Below are 23,184 nucleotides of genomic sequence, written 5' to 3' on the forward strand. Positions count from 1 at the left end.
TGAAAGTGAATGCTCTTGTCTTTCATATCTGATCCAGCCAATCAGCATTCTTAGGAGCTTTGCATGTGTGCACGTCTGTCATTTCGTGGCATTCCTTACAGCGGACTACACAGCACCAGTGAAATTTACATTCACACTTTGTCACTCGCATGACGCGGGATGTGTCATAGCCTCGTCCGCAGCACATCACTTCACAACCATCCATCCCTCGAGAGGTCCTGTTGCACACTCTGCCCGCGGTACCCAGTGAGCCTGCCAAATAAAGAAAAGAGGTTGCAGTTTTTTATGGCACTGAAAGCCGATACAAACAATTCCCTTTGATGTTTAAAAATAACTTCTCACACATGAATAACTTGTAGTGTGCTTCAGAACGATGAGGTATATGAACCATGTTAAATATTACATTTCTACAATTTCTGACTCCAATTCCAATATCTGATTATCATGCAGCTCTCTGATATATGATAACGCAAAAAGATATCAAACTGTGACAGGTCATTCTATTTGAATGTGTATGATTAATGAGGTAATTTATCTTGACTTTTCTTGCAAAGTTAAAGTTGGCAGGTAATCCATTATAAAAATTGAGCATTTGCTAAGGTTTTTACACTTTAAAATGTTATCTTCCCTTGGAAAGGGACCATGTGCAATTTGATCACAAAAATCTTTTTAAAAAATATCTGTAGGGAGGCACAGAGAACATTTTGACTAAAAATCCAATTGAATACTTTCTTACACAGGAAATTTTGCCTTGGGGTAGCTGTTTCTTGCCTCCCATGAAGTAGATGTCTTCATGGTGGGCAATATTTCTATACTTAGAGGAGTCCTACCCTATAAGTTTCTTTACAGACATAAGACAATGGCTCACAAAACCTGTCTGCCAATAAAGTATCAGGGAAAAGTTACATTTTTCTTTCCTCCCAATAATTACATCACTTCAGCATTCCAACAGGGATCAATGGATAGTAATAGAGGTTACCAATCCTCCCTGGCAATTTAGAATATTTCAATTAATTGTGGGCTGAAGACAGAGAACATGAGACCAACATAGTTAAATCTGCTTATTTTGCCATGACCACACTACCTTCAGAATTAGCTATATGATGTAGCTTAAAATTCTTGCCACATTCTGGTAGAGCTCAGATTAGTTAAAATTTAAATTTACTTATATGTGTAATATTTTCTATGATGCAAGTAAAACATGATGGAAATACTGAGCAGGTCACACCACATTTGTAGTGGCAGAAACCATTTTAGTATTTCAGGTTGATGATTTAACATTACATTCACCTTAAATACTGGCTATTTTTTCTCATAAATCAAGCAGAATTTTCATCAAATGAAAATTTTATATTTCATGGACAGTATTCAAAGATGTGTATGTGTGTGTAGGCCTCCGTTAGTCTCGAAAGACCATAGATTTGCACCTTGGAAGGTTTCCAGGCAAGCCTGGGCAAGATTTTTTTATGGAAGACCAGCAGTTGCCCAAGCTGGAAGTCTCCCCTCTCCGATGTTGTCCAAGGGAAGGGCATAGGATCCATGCAGCTTGGCACTAGTATCATCGCAGAGCAATGTGTGGTTAAGTGCCTTGCTCAAGGACACACGCAAGCCTCAGCCAAGGCTCGAACTAGCGACCTTCGGATAACCAGACGAGCACCTTAACCACTTGGCCACGTGCCAACACATTCAAAGATATATCATATCTCCAAATACACTACCTGACTTTCTGAGAATTTTCTGTTTATTTGGTGTATTTACACTAAGAATTAAATAGTCTGTTTATATTAATAACCATGTTCAATTTGACTAAACACTTCAGCTTGGTCTTAGTTTCAGCCAATGTTTGTGTTGAAACATTTCTCCAATCTTTTTAGCACCCATTTTGTATCTGTATTCCTTTTTTAATTTCTCAGCCAATGTGATCTACCAACTGGAATATTGTATTTGGCAGGCACTTTAACAATTTGTTCAGATTTTATTTGATTTAACTAGTATTGGGGAAACTAAGAATTTAAGGATAAATGAAAATCAAATATATCTGCAGATGCTGTAGACCTGAAATAAAAACAGAAAATACTAGCAAAGCAACACAGGTCAGGTAGCTCATGTGAAAGGAGAAACTGTTCATGTTTCAAGCCTGAGAAACTCCATCAAAACTGAGAAAGGGAGAAAGCAAGTTAGTCTAGCTGGCAGAGAAAGTGGGGGAGGGGAGGGCAATGGGTATAGCAAAGAGAGTTGTCTGATAGGGTGAGATTAAGGGACAACTATCCTCCTTTATCTATGTCATATGTTACTGATATTGTACAGTACGTGTTGTCTGGTCCACTGAGACAAATTCTGTTTGAACTTAATCTACGCTACAACGAAGGGCCAAACTTCCTCTCATCATTCAAGAATGATGAAACAATTAGTATCCTGGGAATTCTACTCCGCTGTGAGAAGCAAGGTTTAACTTTAGGTGTACTACTTCATGCAATACTCTTAGATGCTGTCATGGTATAACTTAATGTGTTATACCATTACTCAACAAGAATAATTTCCTAAAAAATAGAGATTTTCAAGTGCTTCTAAATCTTTCGTTAGTGCGTGAGTATTCTTAAAAACCTGTACAGAATGCATAATTGCACATCGATGGTGGGAGATTACGACAGAGCTGAGTAGCCCAATGTTATGTTGCGGTGTCGGCACTTGACTCCAGCCAATGATTTCAATGAGGATTGTGGTGTTTTAGAGACGAGAACAGAGGAAAAGGTAAATTAATTTATCCCTTAACTATTAGCTTCAGCTCAATTATGAGAAATTTTGTTTAAACCTAGACAATGTTTAGATTTGTTCTGTAGCTTTAATATTTTTACCTTCCTAAATTGAAGAAGTACTTTAACACTATTAAGAATTGCTCACAATATTGACTGCAAGCAAAGATGGGCATTCGCCAGCTGACAAAGGCTGTTGAAGGCATTTTGAGGGGGTGGGGTTTCAGTGAACCCACTGCTTGTCAATCTTGCTGCTGAACTCCAGAATGCTTTAGACTTAACAAAAGCAGCCCTAGACCAGGTAAGTACAGTTGTCAGTGAGTCCAAAAGGAAGATGCAATGAAGGGATTCATTGTAAAATCCAGCCCATTTTTATTTTACAATATGTGACTCAATATTATCAGATATTTCCAATGAGATTTATACAATTAAACACATATCACTGTTACCTTCATCAATCTTTCTCTATTATGTTTTATGAAATGATTGCTCCATTTTTAGAGGGAATTATTTTTGTAGAATGATTGTTCAACACATTAAGTTATATTCTGACAGCAGCTAAAAATACTAGTGAAGTAGTAAGCCTAAAGTTAAACCTTGCTTCTCACAGTGGAGTGAGAACTCCCCAGGATGCTAATTCCTGAACAATGAGAGTAAATTTTGGCCTTCATTGTGGCATAGATTAACACACACACAGACACATACACACACACACACACACACATACACACACACATACACACACACACACACACACACACACACACATACACACACACACACACACATACACACACACACACACACACACACACACACACGCATACAGTACCTATCAAACTATCAAAATATTCACCCCCCCCCCCATTAGCAAATCATCACTGGAGCAGCCAGTTGGTTGTAGAAGTCACATAGTTAAATAGAGATCTGTTTTTGGAGACCTGTGTGCTGTCAAGCTATCTCAACTGATTGTAGTAAAAATGCACCTCTATCTGGAATGTCCAACTGCTGGAGAGTTTGGTATCCTGGCAAACACTACACCACAAAGACAAAAGAAGTCCATGAAAAGCACAAGCCAGGAGATGATACAGGAAAATTTCCAAGTCACTGAATGTTCCTTGGAGTACAGTTAAGCCAATGGAAAGAATACGGCACAACTGTGAACCTGCCTAGAGCAGGCCATCCTCAAAAACTGAGTGACCGTGCAAGAAGGAGACTCATGATAACACTAGAGGAGTTTCAATCTTCAGTGGCTGAGGAGGGAGAGACTGCACTTACAACAACTGTTGCCCAGGTGCTTCATCAGTTGCAGTTTATGGGAGAGTGGCAAAGAAAAAGCCACTGTTGAAGAAAATTCCCAAGGAATCTCGGCTATGGGAGATCCCAGAAGGCACGTGGGAGACTCTGAAGTCAGTTGGACGGTGGTCTGATAAAACCAAAATTGAGCTTTTTCGACATCAGACTAAACATTATGCTTGGCAGAAGCCAAACACCAGACATAATGAAAAACGCACCATCCCTACCGTGAAGTATAGTGGTGGCTGCATCATGCTGTGGGCATATTTCACTGCAGCAGGCCCTGGAAGGCTTGTGAAGGTAGAAGGTAAAATGAAAGTAGCAAAATACAGGAAATCCCCGCAGGGAAACTTGATACAGTCTGAGAAGACTTGTTTTCCAGCAAGGCAATAACCCCAAGCATAAAACCAAAGCTACGCAGGAACGGCTTAAAGACAACAAAGTTAATGTTCTGGAGTGGTTGAGTCAGAGTCCAGACCTCAGTCCAATTGAGAATTTGTGGCTGAACTTGAAAAGGGCTGTTCACTCACAATCTCCATGCAATCTGACAGAGCTTGAGCAGTTTTGTAAAGAAGAATGGGGGAAAATTGCAGTGTCCGAATGTTGAAAGCTGATAGAGAACTATCCATACAGACTCAAGGCTGTAATTGCTGCTGAAGGTACATCTACTAGACACTGACTTGAAGGGGGTGAATACTTATCCAATCAATCATTTTGTGTTTTATATTTGTCATTTACTTAGATCACTTGGTAGAAATCTATTTTCACTTTGACATGTCAGAGTCTTTTTCTGTTGATTGGTGTCAAAAAAGCCAAATTAAATCCACTCTGATTCATAAAACAATCAAACAAGAAAACTTTCAAGCGGGTGAGTCCTTCGATAGGCACTGTACATATACAGTGGATTCCAGTTAAATGACCCATTGGTTAATCCGGGCAGCCAGTAATTTGGGGCAAACTTTCAAAGAGCAAAAACTTTAGATGGGTTTCCCTTCAGTTATTTGTGACATCATGCGGCCTAATTGGGGCAGAAAACTGTTGCTAAACAGATTCTAACTAGTGTCAATTATACACACTAGTGTGACTTTTAGATGCTACAGTGTGCTTAGATGGAATGGTTCTTAAGTAACATCAGATGCATGTGTTTGAGTTCAGAATTCACTGATTTTCATCTTTGATCATTGGTGAGAAATGGCAGCAAGACAATTCAGAACTATTTTTACCCACTGCAGTTTCAAGCATTCTGGAACTGCCAGGAGTGAAAATGAAGCAATTTCACTACTTCAACAAGTTAGGACCCTTGAAGAATATGAAGGTATCAACAATCATCTTGAACGTTACAATGAAAATAACGATTTAGGGGATGCAATTGTTAGTAACATTGTATGAAGACAGTCCATTACCTGTATTAGGTTTTGGCGCTAATTTTGTTCATTGCGCACACTGAAAGAATTCCTTCGTTGATAACTTTTATAGTTCTGGAGTGCTATTGGTAATGTTCTAATTTGTTCTGTGTTTAATTTAAATACATAATTTGTTATTTCATTTGGCATTTTTATGCCTTTTAAATTATTTCCATGAAACTTTAGCTAATTGGGGCATCAGCTTAATTGATACAAAATGTACTTGTCCCAATGTGTCCCAATTAACCAGAAGGCACTGTACATACAGTATATATCAAAATAACTGGACCTTTTGTTGAAATAATATGCTTCAGAATTAACAACTGTACTATCATTGGTTCATTAATAAACATTTGTAGCTTCAGATTCTGGAAATATCAGACTTCAATGTTAATGAATATTTGAGTGAATTTTGGACTTTTTTGGAATATTTGTTATATAAAAAGATTAATTTGAAATTGCAGACACAAAAGGTTTGAGTATTAATAGAAAGGCTTCTTTTCTTCTCCTGCAGCTTTTATTGAGAACTGTTAACAGAAAGCTCCAGGAATGTATAAAAGCCCTGATGAATGATGAAAATTTGTTAAATTAGAGTAATTAAAGATGACATAAAGATCAGAGGAAAGAGTGTAGTAACCCAATTAAACTGACCAGTTACCAATTTTGTGGTGACTTTAGACATGAACTGGAATACAGTGAATACGGAATCTGTTTAGTAATTTATTGTACCTTACATTAAGACAAAAGGCTCAGTGACCTGTCCATTCTACATCAGTCACGTTACCAACCAAGGCTGAACCTACAATCTTCTATAAACTACAAGGTTTATTTTTACACATTATTGCTTTTTTTTAAAGGAATGCTTCAATGCTGGTGATGGCTCAGAAGTCTCAGCACTTCTGCTGCAATAATAGAATATAAAAGCCAATCACAAGACTGCCAAACACAGTTCCACTGAACCTTGTTGTCTTTAGGCAAAGGACATGTAGACATCAGCAATAATAACGTTATTATATATGACTACCAATTAAAATTGGAATCTGAAATGCAGCTGGTTTCTAAATAGTCACACATTAGAGATAATATCAAAAGACCTTCATAATTGCAAAAGGCATTTGTAATCTCCTAGACTGGATAAAAATTTATATATGCACCTTCTTGTTAGAAGAAAGCAAGGTCATATATCATACCTGGCTGGAGTACTCAATGGATATAGGAGAGTTAGCCTCATTAAAAGTGATAATGAAATTGTTTATATCTGATGATGGCTGAAAAATAACATAAACTGAATTGAAAGGAATATATCACAAACCCTACATATACACGGCATTGTACTGTCAATTTATGTAGCTATCAATAGAAACTTGACAATAAAGTACCGCTGTACTATGAGGAATATTGATTTCCATTATCAGAGCAATCAATACGTGGTACAGAGAGGACACTCAATGCTGTGCTTGCCTCCGGGCCATGTGGATGAGGCCTGAGGTCAGTTTTAATCACCTGCATCCACATTAAGCACACTGCATCCTGGCTTCAGATTTGGTCTTGAGGAAGACCATCAATAAGGATACCCTGATGCTAATGGCTACGGCATTCAATTGGGCAACATATCTGAAGGACTGGCCCCCTGGCCTTGATTGATTTAGCATTGCTACCTTTCTGATTGACGATGGGCCTCAGTGTCGCTGGTGCCATCAGTGAATGTAATGCAGCGTGGGCACAAAGATCAATCGGAGAAGTGATCTCACCCAGATGTACCTGAGCTGAAGATTTGTTGCTGCTGTACTTCAGGACCAAACAGAACCCTTTTAAGTTCTGTAGTTTACATTGGTCTCCTTCAACTTTCTGCATTTTCTTTCTTGTTGCCGACTGGCGGGTTGAGCGTTTGATGCCATGGTGGGTGATATGTTAGCTTTTGTGTGAGGGAAGGGCTGGGGATTTGAGGTCTGATGTTGTTGTTGGTGTTTTTCCATGTGGGGAATCTGTTAGTTTTTCTGTGCACGAGAGAGTGGGTTGGGGGTTTGGATTTTGATATTTGGATATTGATATTCTAGCTGCTGTTCCTCGGGTGGGTGATCTGTTAGTTTTGAGCAAGGGAGTGGTTGGAGAGGGTTTGGGGTTTGTGAGTTTATGTTTCTTTTTCTTTTTTGTGCAGGGCATGGGGGTGGTTGGTGTCTTTTCTTTCAACAATTTCCATGGTTTTTCTGTATTCCATGGCTATCTGGAAAAGACGAATCTCAGAGTTGTACTCTGCATACATACTTTGATAATAAAATGAGCCTTTAAACCTTTGAAATTCATTAATTGAAAAAATTAACACTGGAATGCTATAACCATGGGTGTATTTTTACTAACTATTTATACTGTAATTTGCAGGCTTTTTAATTCCACAAAGTCACAGTTGCTTTAAAATGCATCTCAAAACAAATAATTTATTTTTTGTTATTTAGGATCTGTCACTTCATTGTTCTGCTTGACTTGTAGAATTCTAGATTACTCAATGTGTAAAATACTCAGTCAATATAGACTATTTATAGGGGGCCAATCTGTTCATGTGATACTCAGCCAAGGCATTGCAAGCCTGAGTTTCAAAAAGGATCGTTCAATGTTATTCATCATTATCATGAGAGAAATTAAATGATTTTTATTCTGGTTATTTTTGAAAGGAGAACTCCCAGGGACAATTCATACATAATGATATTGGGACAAAGAGGGATTTTGATGTTATGCTTCCTGACAATTGTAAAGGAACCATGATGGTCCATTACCTCCTACAACATTGAGAAAGAAATCAATATTTATACTGTATTATAAATGTCCAGTGATTAAAAATTCAGCAACTGAATTCTGCTACACTAACATTCCTCACTTTCAGCAGAAGTTTTGATCAGATTAAAAATATTTGATTATGTCCTTAATAGCGGATTTTGGCAGGCTGTAAGTTCACACAACAGTGTTTCATTGGGAAATGTCAGCCAAGTCATCACTAAAGAAGTCGGGTTATGGAGTCCTGCGATAGATTTTAAATTTTGACAGGAGGGCACAGAACAGAAAGAACCAGACTACTTCCAGCAACTGAGAGACCTTGAATGAGTATCTATAAATTTCAAGTGAAATTCAAGGGGTTTGCAGCAGTTTGCAGGGTAGTTTATCAATACATTGCTTCAGCAGGCTAGTAAAAATTGCATTGCAGTAATCTAGTCTATTGGATATAAAGACGTGAATTGGTTTTTCAGCATCATTATATGAGAGAAATGGATGTGCATACCTTTGTAACATTTCTCAAGTCACTTTGGTCATTTTCTTCATGAGAAATTGAAAGTTAAAATTTCAATCAAGGGTAACACCCAGGTTTGTTAATTCTGAGTTTACAAGGGGAGCAAAGTTCTCAAGTTTATCGAGAAGTTTATCTCTTTTGGCTTTGGAACCAACGAGAAGTACTTCAAATTTATCTTCAGTTAGTTTTAGCAAATTATGTATGGTTAATCTCTTTTTTTATTGTGCCTTACTGGAAGTTAAAGAAGCTAGGGCCGAGATCATCAGGCTCAACCGAGATAGCATCTGCAGAGCTGTGGTGGAAGCCAAGTTTAATCTCCTAAATCTGTAATTGTCATTTAGATTTCACAACACGAAGGATAGACCTGGGTGGGAGAGGGTTAAACCTATGATGTTTTATTTTAGAATTACAGTTTTCAAGATAAATCCTAATTGGGTGTTAAAAGCTTTCATTTTATATGTACAATATGCCAGTTCTTTGCATTTCTTACCCCAGAGTGCTGGTATCATACTGACCTGACTGTGAAATTTGTCTTTGACACATTGCAGTTTTGTCAGGTCAAATGAAAGGTATAAAGAAAGGAAAATCATCAGCAGATGTTGTGGTGTAAAGGTTCTACAGATGTTCTTCATTTTCAACATATTTACTGCTAATTGTATGTAATAGAACTAACAGATGTCACAAAAATACACTCAACACATATCCTTTAAAAGCCATAAATGCCAACTGTTTGTGACTGTCATAAATTTTTCTATAATCTTGTTGCTGTGAATTTTAGATTCATAAATATACATTATATATTTGAATCAAACCATTTGTTATTTAAACAAAGCTCTAATCTTTTATTTGAATCAATTATTATCTGGAATATTTAATGGTTACTGTTTCCATGGTACTGGCAAACATATCAAGTGTATGTTTTAGAGTCAATTGCCCTTGGCAACCAAGAACATTATAGAAAAACGGGGAAAAAAAGGTAAAGGAGTTTCTAATGAAGTAAGACTTTCCTGCCAATCATTAGCTTGTAGTTACATTCTTGCACACATGACAGGAGATTGTAATACTTTCTGATAGATTACCACATGGACTTTAAAGAAAGCAAGTGAGTGCCAGCGAGAAGTGAGAGCAAAACAAAAGCATGAATTTGCACAATGTTATGCAAACATTTCCAGGGAACACCAGTGTTTGCTTTAGGACTGTAAAATTTGTTGAGATGATTGAACACTGTATCTTTGCCAAGAATTATACAGACATAACCTTGTGTTGGTATACTGCTCCCACTGTCAGGAGATTATCACCCATGGTTATTCAAGGCAAAATTGTACTAAAGTACAAACTCATTTCCTTTTTCTTAGCAGCTAGTAAATGTAATATTCAAAAGATGGGTTCTTGCACGTTGGAATAACAGAACCTTGAAGTTAAATAATTTTGCTGGCTGTCTCCTTCCCACAGTTGCTGCCTGTGATCACACTAAATCCATATGATCCTGATCTAAATGCTGGTGGCCCAAACCATCCTGGATTGCTGTGGCACAATGTAGCAATAGCAGAACATCCAGCAACACTCCAAAGAGGCTGATGAAAGTACTGGCAGGCAACATGGTGTTGCAGCAGCTTTGCTGGTTATTAATACCTCTGAAGTTTTAAAAAGTCCCTAGGAAATACATTTAAATGATTAAAATGACAAGAATCTGCCGGAAGCTTTTTTTTTCTATGTGGAGGTCTCCCGATTCCAATGAGGTGATGAATCCCACATCAAATTAGAGTTCCACTTCTGAGCAGAGCAAAGTCATAGACCTGGTTCAGAACAGCTCAGTATGAAAATGCTGGCACAGAAGTCCCAGATTGTTACCTCTTAAATGGGTAAATGTTAACATTTCACTTTAGTAATGTTGTCATTTACAAAGATCCAGGCCACAGTGTATTTCATCAAGTAACTCGCTGTTGCAACACACACAAAATGCTCAGCAGGCCAGGCAGCATATAGGAAAAGAGTACAGTCAACATTTACTGCCAAAGGGTTCAGCCGGAAAAGTCAACTGTACTTCTTCCATAGGTGCTGCCTGACCTGCTGAGTTCCTCCAGCATTTTGTGTGTGTGTGTTGCTCGGATTTCCAGCATCTGCAGATTTTCTCCTGTTTGTGTTGCATCTCATCTTGTTCAGCCCTTGTGCAAGTCACTCAATAGATACAGTTAATGAATAGTGAGAAAATGTGCAGAAAACCCAGGCAGCACACACAAAATGCTGGAGGAGGCAGGCAGCATCTATGGAAAAGAGTAAACAGTTGACGTTTCGTCTGAGATCCAGAAATGTCAACTGTTTACTCCCTTCCATGGGTGCTGCCTGGCTTGTTGAGCTCCTCTAGCATTCTGTGTGCATTGCTTCGAGTTAATGAATTTATTTAACTTTAGCACACTGTGTGAATACTGAACCTAAACTATTACCATGGCAAACTATGGTGAACTATGTGCCTGTCTGGACACGCCCCCTGCTGAATGCTCCTGTGGCTCCTCCCACAGGCCCCTGTATAAAGGCGATCTGAGGCCTGACGCTCGGCCTCAGTCTCCAGGACATAGTATGATGGACACTCACTCCTGGTTCCTTCTTCCAGTCAATAAAAGCCGATATCTCACCTTACGTCTCAGTGTGAGTTATTGATGGTGCATCACAAACATAACATGAAATAGTATAGAGAATAGAAGGATTTCACAACTAGTTTTAATTTAACACTTCCCTCTCCAACCTAAATACTCTGAAAAGCAGATCAGACTCAATGGGCAAATGACCCAATTTTGCTCTAGGTCATATGTTTTATGGTCTAAAACTTTTATTAGGATGTAATATTTTGGAACTATATATTTTATGAAAACTGGCACAATGTCAATTAATCTGTTATGGGACACTGAGGAATTATATAATGGATCTAACCAGCAAAGCATATAGAGTCTTATCTTCTGCTTTAATTTAATTCTTTCCTTAAAGCTTCACATGCACTTGCTCCCTTCTTTTCCTTCTTTTAAGAATACTAGAACTGACATTTACTGGAGCAAAAACACTTCACGCTGTTCCATTTCTGTCTGCTCCATTATTGCCAAATAAGTCTGAAAATTGGTTCTATAGTGAATGCAGAGATACTTATTACTTTGTCAAATACTGTACTAGGCTGAAGACTAATGGTAGTAAATGACCTTGCTGTCTGTATTTATTCTTACACCATTTTGTCATGGATCCATCACCTCTGTGATTATTGATCCATTTCCCAACTCCTGGCTATGCTCTTCTCAAGCTTTAAGGTTATCATGCTATTTTCAAACACCTCACTGATTTTATCTGCCCTATTTCTCTTATCTCACCAATCGAAGAATCACTATTTGTTTAATTATGGATATGGTCATTTTACTAACCCAGAAATTTAGGAGCCTGGACCAATGATCTGGAGACAAGTCTTCATTCTATTATTAAAACTAAGGATTTTAAATAAAATTAAATATTTAAAAAGGGATCTGCAATGAGAAAACTAAGAAGAGTAATAATGATCTCTTGAACATCGCGTTTGTTAATCTACTTGATGGATGAAAATTGTGATCGCAGAACTCGTCGACTATTAACAACTGTCTGAAATGTTCTTTCAAGCCACTAGTTCAAGAACAATTAATGATGGCACAATTGTTGACCTTTTTACAATGCCTACATCCTGTGAATGAATAAAAAAAATGTTGGCCTTTTGTTTATCTTGATAATGATTCCAAACGCTGCCAGCTCCATCATGGGCACTAGCCTCCCTAGCATCAAGCACACCTTCAAAACGAGATGCCTCAAAAAGATGGCATCCATCATACCCATCACTAAAGACCCCCATCACCCCAACAAGCTCTCTTCTTATTACTACCATCAGAGAAGAGGCACAGGGCGTCTAAAAACACATACAATATTTTGTCTTTCCCCTCTGCCATCAGGTTCCCCTCACCATGAACACTACCTCACTCTTTTTGCTGCCTCTATGCACCATTTATTTAATTTAATTATGAAGGGATTTGGCCCAAAACATCAACTGTACTTTTTTTCCCATAGATGCTACTTGGCCTGCTGAGTTCCTCCAGCATTTTTTATGTGTTGCTTGGATGTCCAGCATTTGCAGATTTTCTCTTGCTTATAATTCTCTTTACCTGTTCTTCCTTTAAGACATTTTTAAAAATGTTATCCTTTCGAACTTGCTTTTGATCCCTTACCTAATATCTTGGATGTTATCAGGTGTAATCGCTTGTCTAATAATACTTCAGTGAACTTCCTTCGATGGTAGTTTAGATAGGCTATGTAAGTAGGAAGTGTTTTGCAAAGAATGGAGCAATTGCTTCTATTTTCTGCTAATTTCACTTCACCTTGGTTAGATTCAGTATGCTTTTAATGTAGTTTGCGGTTGAGTTAATCTTTCTCTCAGAACACTCTTAATGCACCAGGATTATTTTTCCATTTGGTGCTCTGAAATATAATTTGAATTACTGCTATATCAAGCTTATTAAAGTTTTTATCTCAACTTAATTGAAATTGTCATGATACTTTTATTTCAATGAACTCAAGAATAATAACTGCTAATTATTTCCACAACATGAACAGAAAAGGAATGGGCAACACACACAAAATGCTGGAGGAACTCAGCAGGTGAGGCAGTATCAACGGAAATGAATGAACAGTCGACATTTCAGACCGAAACATTTCATCAGGACTGGAAAGAAAGAGAAGTCAGAGTAAGGAGGTGGGAGGAGGGGAGGAAGAAGTACAAGGTGGAGGTGATAGGTGAAACTTGGGGGGAGTGAAGTAAAGAGCTGGGAAGTTGATTGGTGAAAGAGATAAAGGGGTGGAGAATGGGGACTCTCTTTGGAGAGAACAGAAGGCCCTGGAAGAAAGGGAAGGGGGAGGAGCACCAGAGGGAGGCAATGGGCAGGTAAGGAGAGAGGTGAGAGGGGAAACATGAATGGGGGATGGTGAAGGGGGTGGTGGAAGCAATTACTGGAAGTTCGAGAGGTCCATGTTCATGCCATTAGGTTGGAGGATACCTACGCAGAATATAAGGTACTGCTCCTTCAAACTGAGTACGGCCTCACTGTGGAAATAGATGAGGCCACAGTCTGACATTTTGGAATGGGAAGTAGAACTGAAATGGGTCGCTACCAGTAGATCCTGCTTTTTGTAAAGGACAGATCAAAGGTGCTCGGGCGAAAAGAACGATGAGCATCTAGAATTATGTTGTAGTAATAGGGACGTTCATGGAATGGTAATGATGTTAATGTCTGAATAGATTTATAATTTCAGTGCAAGTGCACTGGTTCAGTCATACTGAGGGTGTAACGTGAGTACTTGTAATCATAATGACTTTACATTCAATAAATAGTGAATGGACAAATTACCTGCTTCTCTGTCCATTACACAATAATCTGGAGAGCTTTCAAAATACACCAGGTCATTCTTTGTTGGTTTTTTAAAGTTCTTGTCTGCTACAGTAAATCCAGTCCCATCTTGGTTCATGATCACCTGAATAGCTCCATTGTACTTTCTCCGCAGGTAACTGCCAGTTTTTTGAAAGTCTGCCATGGCAAGCCAGCAGGTTCGCAAAGTGCAAGATCCACTAACTCCGTGGCATTTGCATTCAAGCTTCAGGAAACGTTTCACAGCCTAAAGGGAGAACAACACAGTACACACCATCAGCAACGACCGTCAGCATCATCGTCATTATGTGTCACGACACATGACGCGGGCAATCATGGTCTTTGACCATTATTGCTCTTGGCAAATTTTTCAACAGAATTTGTTTGCCAATCGCCTTCTTCTGGGCAGTGACTTTACAAGACAGGTGACTCCAGCCATTATTAAAACTCCTCAGAGATTGTCTGCCTGGTGTCAGCGATATGCACCAGCTGTTCCTATGACCATCCATTGCATGCTGCCACGGCTTCATGTGACCATGATTTGAGGGCTAAACAAGTGCTACCACCTTGCCCACGGGTGACTTGCAGGTTAGCAGAGGAACGAAGCACCTCACATCTCCTTTGGTAGAGATATATCTCCACCCTGCCACAAGCAACAATAATCACTAAGTAACTGCTCCTGGATGAACCAGGGTCAATGTTGATTAAGACTGTTGATCCTCAGATTTAGAGAAAGTTTTACAAGGTTGATTTCAAGTGACTGTTTCCTTTAGCTGGAGAGTTCAATGGACATTAATTCATTAGTGAGCAATTTAATGTTAATGTGGGGAAATTTTGTAATGGCCATTATAAAATCTTGGGAACTGTCTGCCTTTGTGATTGTTCAGTTATTCATGTTAAGGCTGAGGTCAATAGACTGTTGGAATTGGGACTTGGGGTTGAGGAGACAAAATAGACTTCAGCCTCTATCATCTATGATCTTAGTAGACGCTGATGCAGGCTTAAGTAACTGTATTGTGACCTCAGCCACAAATTACTCTGAATCTTAATTATTGCCAAATAGATATAACATGGTTGTAATTTTTTATGAATGTATGTGTGAAAATTTAAAAGATAGCATATATTTCTCCATGTTCATGAGGGAGTCCCTGAAATAATATCCATGAGAATCTGAATTGTTGCAGCCATGAATTACATCCACCGTACAATGCACATAGGGTTATCAGTGACACAACAGTGAAAGGTAATTTATTACAAGAAGTTGATCTCCCTAACCAGTAAGGTGAAGAACTAAATTAATTATTATACTTGGCGAGATTCCTGAAAATTTTTCTCAAACTTCACCCACCTCAGCAGCAGGGAACATGTTATTTATTCTCTGAACATCAGATTTATGGATATGAAAATGCAGTTAATATACTTAAAAGATTGAGTATTTTTGAAATATTTACCAAATTCATCAGCATAGAATATCACTGTGTTACTGTTTGGAATTAGACCCATTATCAAAGCAGATCAGGAGAGTCTATTAGTTAATAAAACTTTCTCTCACACTATTCTCTCAACACTTTGGACTTTTCTTTCAAATGTATAACATTTGTTGTTTTAATACTGTTAAACTACTTTTGGTTGCAACTAAAGCGGAGATTGAACTGAGGTCCAATTATTAATCATTTTTAGTGTGTGGGCACAAGCTTGTAAAAGTATTGATGTTTACTGTGGATGATTTTCCGTCAGTCCCTAGACATTGTACTGTCATTATTATTTAGTGAACATTAACACATGGCTGGATGGCTATGCGAACAATTGTTGGTAATTTCATCCCAAAGGTCCACAGGCGGTTGGGTGCAATAAAAGGAAGTGCAAGGACTTGAGTGGAATTGGCAGTGTTAGATGCAGACAGATTACTTCCTTCCAGTTGGAGAATCTAGAACCATCAGGAATTGTCTCAGAGTTTGAGACTGACCATTCTACAGAGGGAAAACTTCTTTTGTACAGTTGTAGGTCTTTAGGTAATCTCTATCTTGGTAGCTCTGGAAGCTCTGTTTTCACGCATACTTAAAGCTAAGGTTAATTTATATTTGTTAATTTGAAGCGAGGGTAAAGCAGTGGATGTTGTCCATATGGACTTCAGTAAGGCCTTTGACAAGGTTCCGCATGGAAGGTTAGTTAGGAAGGTTCAATCGTTAGGTATTAATATTGAAGTAGTAAAATGGATTCAACAGTGGCTGGATGGGAGATGCCAGAGAGTAGTGGTGGATAACTGTTTGTCAGGTTGGAGGCTGGTGACTAGTGGTATGCCTCAGGGATCTGTATTGGGTCCAATGTTGTTTGTCACATACATTAATGATCCGGATGATGGGGTGGTAAATTGGATTAGTAAGTATGCAGATGATACTAAGATAGGTGGCGTTGTGGATAATGAAGAAGGTTTTCAAAGCTTGCAGAGAGATTTAGGCCAGTTAGAAGAGTGGGCTGAAATATGGCAGATGGAATTTAATGCTGATAAGTGTGAGGTGCTACATTTTGGTAGGAATAATCAAAATAGGACATGCATGGTAAATGGTAGGGCATTGAGGAATGCAGTAGAACAGAGAGATCAAGGAATAATGCTGCATAGTTCCCTGAAGGTGGAATCTCATGTGGATAGGATGGTGAAGAAAGCTTTTGGCATGCTGGCCTTTATAAATCAGAGCATTGAGTATAGGAGTTGGGATGTAATGTTAAAATTGTACAAGGCATTGGTGAGGCCAAATTTGGAGTATTGTGTACAGTTCTGGTCATCAAATTATAGGAGAGATGTCAACAAAATAGAGAGAGTACAGAGGAGATTTACTAGAATGTTACCTGGGTTTCAGCACCTAAATTACAGAGAAAGGTTGAACAAGTTAGGTCTTTATTCTTTGGAGCGTAGATGGTTAAGGGGGGACTTGATAGAGGTATTTAAAATTATGAGGGGGATAGATAGAGTTGATGTAGATAGGCTTTTTCCATTGAGAGTAGGGGAGTTTCAAACAAGAGGACATGAGTTGAGAGTTAAGGGGCAAAAGTTTAGGGGAACTTCTTTACTCAGAGAGTGGTAGCTGTGTGGAATGAGCTTCCAGTAGAAGTGAAAGAGGCAGGTTCGGTATTGTAATTTTAAAAAAAATTGGATAGGTATATGGACAAGAAAGGAATATTATGGGCTGAGTGCAGGTCGGTGGGACTAGGAGAGAGTAAGCGTTTGGCATGGACTAGAAGGGCCGTGTTGGCCTGTCTCCATGCTGTAATTGTTATATGGTTATATTTAAGAACTTCCGATGAGGCAGGTAAGTGGACTTGAAATTAGGCACAACCACAACCTAACCGAACAGCAAATTAGGGATGCAGAGAGGGTGAACGACCTACTCCTGCATCTATTTTTTCTTATGTGCTTTTCCTGGATTAGACAAGGTACATTGCGTGGATGAAAATAGAAGTGTTTTACCCTTTAATCCAAACTTGTTGTAGTTAATTTGAAGAGCCTTGATCTTGGCTTTTAGCACCTGATCTAAGGAAAGGCTATGCACAATAATCCAGTATTTTAAAGGCTTTGCCTATTGCTTCCATGATTAATGCATATTTCTGAATTAATAGCAAAATTGTTTTATTTTCAGTTTGCAATTTAGAGGAGGCCACTCTCTGATCCCAAATCAAATATGACATATGCAAGTTCCACATTTACAAAAGAACCTTCAAACAAATGGACCTACCTTTCTACCAGCTCGGTTATTATGCAGGTTCATCAGTGCCCTGGCATCCTTTCCTTTCTTCTCCTTTGCATCCACAAATGCTTTAGCAAAACTAATTCCATAGTCAATATTATCACTGCATCCGCCCCAGTCAAAAGTTCCCTTGCTGTCCTTGGAGATACCTTTCTTTTGTGGATCACAAGAACAGGAGCTGAGCTCCCCCTGACTACAGGCTCTTGTAATGGCGAATACAACTCCGGCAGAAGAGATGGCATAAACAAAGGCAGCTTCTCTGCTACCTGTACAAGGCAACAAAGGGTAATTGATTAACAAGTCTATTGACACACACAACCCTTAGAACAACAATGAAGGATATGGCTTCCAGTGCATTTAGCACAATTTATATCCCTTTGAAATTACATCAGTGAAAGAATTTTCATTTCAATAGTGTTATCCCCAGAAGAGCAGTTCACTGAAAGTTACTCCAAATTATTAAGATAATTAACCATATTATGCTAATTGTCTGGAGAAATCTTATTCACATACCATTAATTTCAAACAATGAAAATTAAACATTTAAAAATATAAAATTACGTAAAATGTCAACAATAACAAAGCAAAGTAAAATAATTTATTTTCATCAAAATATGCTACCATATATTGCCGTGAATTTAAATTTCTTGCAGGCATTTACAGGAAAATGGAAAAACATTAGAATTTTAATGAAAAATTATGCATAAACAAAGACTGACAGAAAATTAGTGTGTAAAAGAAGATGATCTGTGTAAGTAAAAATAATACTGAGCATGAGTTGTAAAGAATCCTTGAGCGTTAGGTTGCAGATTGTAGAATGGGTAGCCTCTTGCATGCCAATTCGTCACCACCTTCAATTCGGCCAACAACGGCGGTGTCACCAGCAAACGTAAATTCAGCATTGAAGCTGTGCATAGACTCACTGCCATAGTACAAAGTAATAGAAGATGGAAAAGTACTTATGTGAATTAATGTTTAATACCCATCAGATTTCAAATTACTCTGCAACATTTACAGAGTATTAGGAAAGTCCTTACTGCTAGGGATTAATGGAAAAATTAGTGGTAAACTTCCTATTGCTTTGACCACCCAAACCACTGAAAAGCCTTACTCAATTACAGCTTGATGCATACTTATTTCATATATAATGCAGTTAGGGTGATGTTTGTCCTGAGGTCAGATAGCATCTACCATTGATGCTCAACCTGCTGTGTGTGTCCACCAATCTAGCCAATTATTCAAAAACTTTACCATTTCTGTGCAGCTACATCATTCGGTAATAACCAGAAGTATTAATTCTGAGCATTTGCTCCTCTTCAGGGGAAAGATGTTCTATTAATTTCTAGCTTCAATTGAGAAATTATTATAGTTAACTGTAATAGTTCCATAAATAAAGTTTTCACAGTACAGTTAAGAATCCATTGTGTCTAAAAGTTGAACATTTTTAATTAAATCAGGGATTGAGATAATTGCTCAGCAGATTAGGCAGTGTTTGAGGAGAAAGAAACAGATTTCACAGCAAAAAAAATCTTCAATGTGATTTTTTTATTAAAATGGAGTTAACTACAAAACCAAATTCATGTTTATGTTGAGAACAAAGATAACTTTCTTCACAAAAGAATCATATTTCAGCCCTTGGAAAGAACTGGACATACTAACGCCTTTTCTGGTGGTTTGAGATAATCCAGCATTTAATAGAGGTTTACAATCTTGATAAGCGCAATGTCATTCTGCTAATTTTTCAATGGCTATGACTGCCTATCTACTCTTTTCAGGTATTACAATTTAGCAGCACAGTGAGTTAGCACACTTGAGAACAAACTCCACCCTGGCTAACTTTGCTGTAACCGAGACAGACAGTACAGGTATCAGTGTAACTTGGCCAATCAGGGTGTCATTGTGTTTCTTGACTTTCTTTTTGAACTCCAGCTCTACAAAGACCACATTACAGAATTGATTTATCAGGGCAGTTATGGGGAAAGGAAAGTACATTTTAGATCATGTCCTCTGCGGATTCTGTAAGTTACTTACTTCTGAGCATGACCCTGCCAAATAGAGTGTGGTCTCGGTCCAGCGTATTACAGTTCCAGCGGTGATGGCGGAATTGATGTTGACATTCTGCGATCCACTCTTTAGCTCCATCTCCAATTGACTGCATTGTATCGGGGTGCTTATGACAAAGTTGTCGCTGTCTGCTCACCAAACCTGGGATATTGTCACAAATTACCCGAGTTCCAAGGGCACCCATGTACCTGCCAGGGTTGGTGAAGATAACCAGAGACTGCCATGTTCAAGGTATTCCACGTATTGTTCAATAATAATGAACATTTACTTACCTCTCCTTCACTCCTCTTCCACTCCACCCTCACACCCTCTTCTTCTCCCTCTTTTCCCTTCCTTTTCCCCACTCCATTCCATACCCCTGCTCCTTCTGATGAATGAAAAAATAATCAACTCTCAAAGCATCAATGCCTGTTTTCATACGTACGGTATATCTCATTGAACCAGCAAAGTGGTTGGTGGGTATGTACTTAGGGAGGGCTTCATGTCCATGATATAACATATATCCCTAATGTAGCCAATCTAGCTAATCATTCAAAAATTCTACCATATCTGTGCAGCTACATTAGTTAGTAATAACCAAAAGCATTAATTCTAAACATTTGCTCCGCATCAGGGGAAAGATGTTCTTCTAATTTCCAGTTTCAATTGAGAAATATAATTTATTCCCTATTTTCTCCAGATTGATCGATAAATCCAATAAATCTTTGGCCATTAAGCCTGATATTTAGATGGAACCTTGGCATTGACTGAGCAATCCCAACTGCTTGGCAGATCTCATGGATTGCCTCATCTAAGCTGGAGTGCAAGCTTTCTCCGCTTCTCCTGGAAGAATATGTAGACTAAACAGAGTTAATTCTGATGTGTTTGTGTAATGGTACGGAGGCACAAGGGCTCTAGAAAAACATTACATTAACAAAGCCAATGTACACGAGCGAAGCTGCAGATGCAACACATGCCAGAAGAGCTCCTAGCTGGTTCCCTCATTTGATCCTCTCTCCTTACCAAGTCAGACTTTTACCTAGTAGACCTCTAAAATGTCCAGCCGTAATCAAGTGCTGATTTTGAATATGTATCAATAAGCATTTGTTGATGATTTGTTCATAATTGAGTGAAAAGGGTACTATTAAAGATCTGACTTAGTTTAAAAGTCATCACATCAGCATCTTAGGATCTGATCATCTTTATTTTCATTTATTGATCAATAAGGATTACATAAAAGGAAAAACACACCAGATCAATGTAGCTTTAAATACCTAAAATCTGTTGCAGTTAAAGTTTATCTCAAACCTAGAGGCCAAAATAATTGAAATGTTTCTAGGAAAGATTTAGAAATAAACTAAAATCGAAAAATAGATATAAGGCTTCCTTTGCTTTCGAAATATGGAATAAGGGTAATGATACAAAATTGATGCCCTTAAAGAAAGAATTTTGATTGTCTTATTAAGGAAAAGTGGCAGAGTCTGTCCTCTGGCAAGATGAGGTGGGTGGACAAAGCACAATGTTGGGTAATCTGGAGACCGCCATTTCCATGTCTGGACTTCCAGTAACTCATGGAGAATTTAACGGAGAACTCTCACTAACACGGACATTCCCTATTCATTCAGGAGGGGAAAGCGAATTTTCAAATACAAAGTACGTTCGCATCGTCAAGGCTTTCTTTTATTCCGATGCTCAATGTGAGCAAGGCTAGTCTTTATTCCTCATCATTTGGTGCAGCCCGTCTTTCTGGAATTGCGAAGTGATGCCGAAGCCGTGTTTTTTAAACTCGGAAACTTCAGTATTTAATGCCAATGAACTAAAGACGGCCAGTGGTTTGGGGTATTATACAACTGCAAAATTCTCGAATCAAAGCATTTCGACAGGCCAGCAAATTAGACTTAGCCGCCAGTCATAGATCTGCTGTGCTCTCTCCCCCGGTAAAGCCAAAACGGTGCTAACATCTGAAAACTTCACAGTTTCCGGGTTACACGGCATGAAGCTTCATGCTTTTACGTAAGATAACCATTCATTCGATGAGAGGAATTGAATTAATATATGACAAAAGCTTAATTCGTTCCTCATTCACAAAGGTGGGGAATAGGTTAACAACGCTTCAAGTAGAGACATCATAGAACACACGCTGCCACAGGATCTAACTTCTCTCAAAGGCCCCCCACCCCCAGAAAGGTGATGTAGCCGCGAAGAAACTTGAGATATTTCCTAGTGTGAGACGTAAAATTATCAGGTGCTTATAGAACAGTTATTGGTCGTTAGACACACGTAGTATCGCCCAGCGCTTGGTATTTGTTGTTATTCTTGAAATTCTGGCCGATTGAATAACTTACCACCATGACGAGTAAACTCGGGGTGCGATCCACGAAACGATCAAAGGCAGGGACAGCCAGAATGCGGAGTTCATATTAAAACGCGTTAATCCGGATCCTGGTCAGATCGGTCATGGTCTGCAGAAAAATTCCCATTGAATGGTACTTTCAGCTTGTCAGATGCCGGTACCCATAACCGAGGAGGGGTTCTTCAAATCTCACCGGGTCTCAGTAATATTGGCACCGAATAGGGACTCTGCGATGTGGTCATCTCGTTGTAACTTTATCATCCGCAGCACGCGGTGAATATGGGAATGGTCCACTTTATAGATGCGGCATTTCCCTGCGCTCACTCTGATGATCTGGTGACTGATGCTGGCTGCCTCCAGCCCAATGTGTGGAGAAGGGGTGGGGCACGTTTGTCCTGATGGATGAAGTTTAGTGCTGAAATGATGTTCAGCGGCGAAATCCCAAACCCAGGACATCGGCACTTTATCAATCACACAAGACAGACAAGCACTGGACCACTCTCCATGCACCGACTCGATCGAACTGGTTGTGAGCGTTCCGACCCCTCACCAGCTCATCAAATCCGTGCCATTTTACGGAGAATCGTCGACAATAAGTTATTTGATCTTTATAAATGGTCGGATTGTACTTTCGATCATGCGGGTTAGCTAAAATAAATCAATGGCCTATATCCCAATGCGAAATAATGAGGCGGCGAACTCGCTAAATTAGCGCAACGTTTGCCGATTACTAAACATGAAAGATAACAAGGGAAACCTAAGTATGTGTTGGCTGTCTATTCAATTACTTCTGCACTATTATTTTTACTGTCTCAGAGATGAGAGGTTGTCAATATTTCTTGTAATAAGTTCAGGCAGTTCAAGTGGCTGCCAAATCCCCTGAACCTGCA

The 23,184-nt window shown here is 38.8% G+C and overlaps 1 protein-coding gene across 1 annotated transcript; it reads right to left on the bottom strand.

Annotated features, from left to right (window-relative positions):
* Nucleotides 1-22: 22 nt before the first annotated feature.
* Nucleotides 23-22,360, bottom strand: wnt2 (wingless-type MMTV integration site family member 2). Its single transcript, XM_059976455.1, has 5 exons — nt 22,287-22,360; nt 19,930-20,150; nt 17,887-18,164; nt 14,138-14,402; nt 23-252 (listed from the first exon to the last, which is right to left on the bottom strand). Exons 1-5 carry the CDS (start codon nt 22,358-22,360, stop codon nt 23-25), a joined length of 1,068 nt encoding a protein of 355 aa, XP_059832438.1.
* Between the last annotated feature and the right edge of the window lie 824 nt (nt 22,361-23,184).

The sequence above is a fragment of the Hypanus sabinus genome, chromosome 8 (genome assembly GCF_030144855.1).
Source record: "Hypanus sabinus isolate sHypSab1 chromosome 8, sHypSab1.hap1, whole genome shotgun sequence".
Taxonomy (NCBI): domain Eukaryota; kingdom Metazoa; phylum Chordata; class Chondrichthyes; order Myliobatiformes; family Dasyatidae; genus Hypanus; species Hypanus sabinus.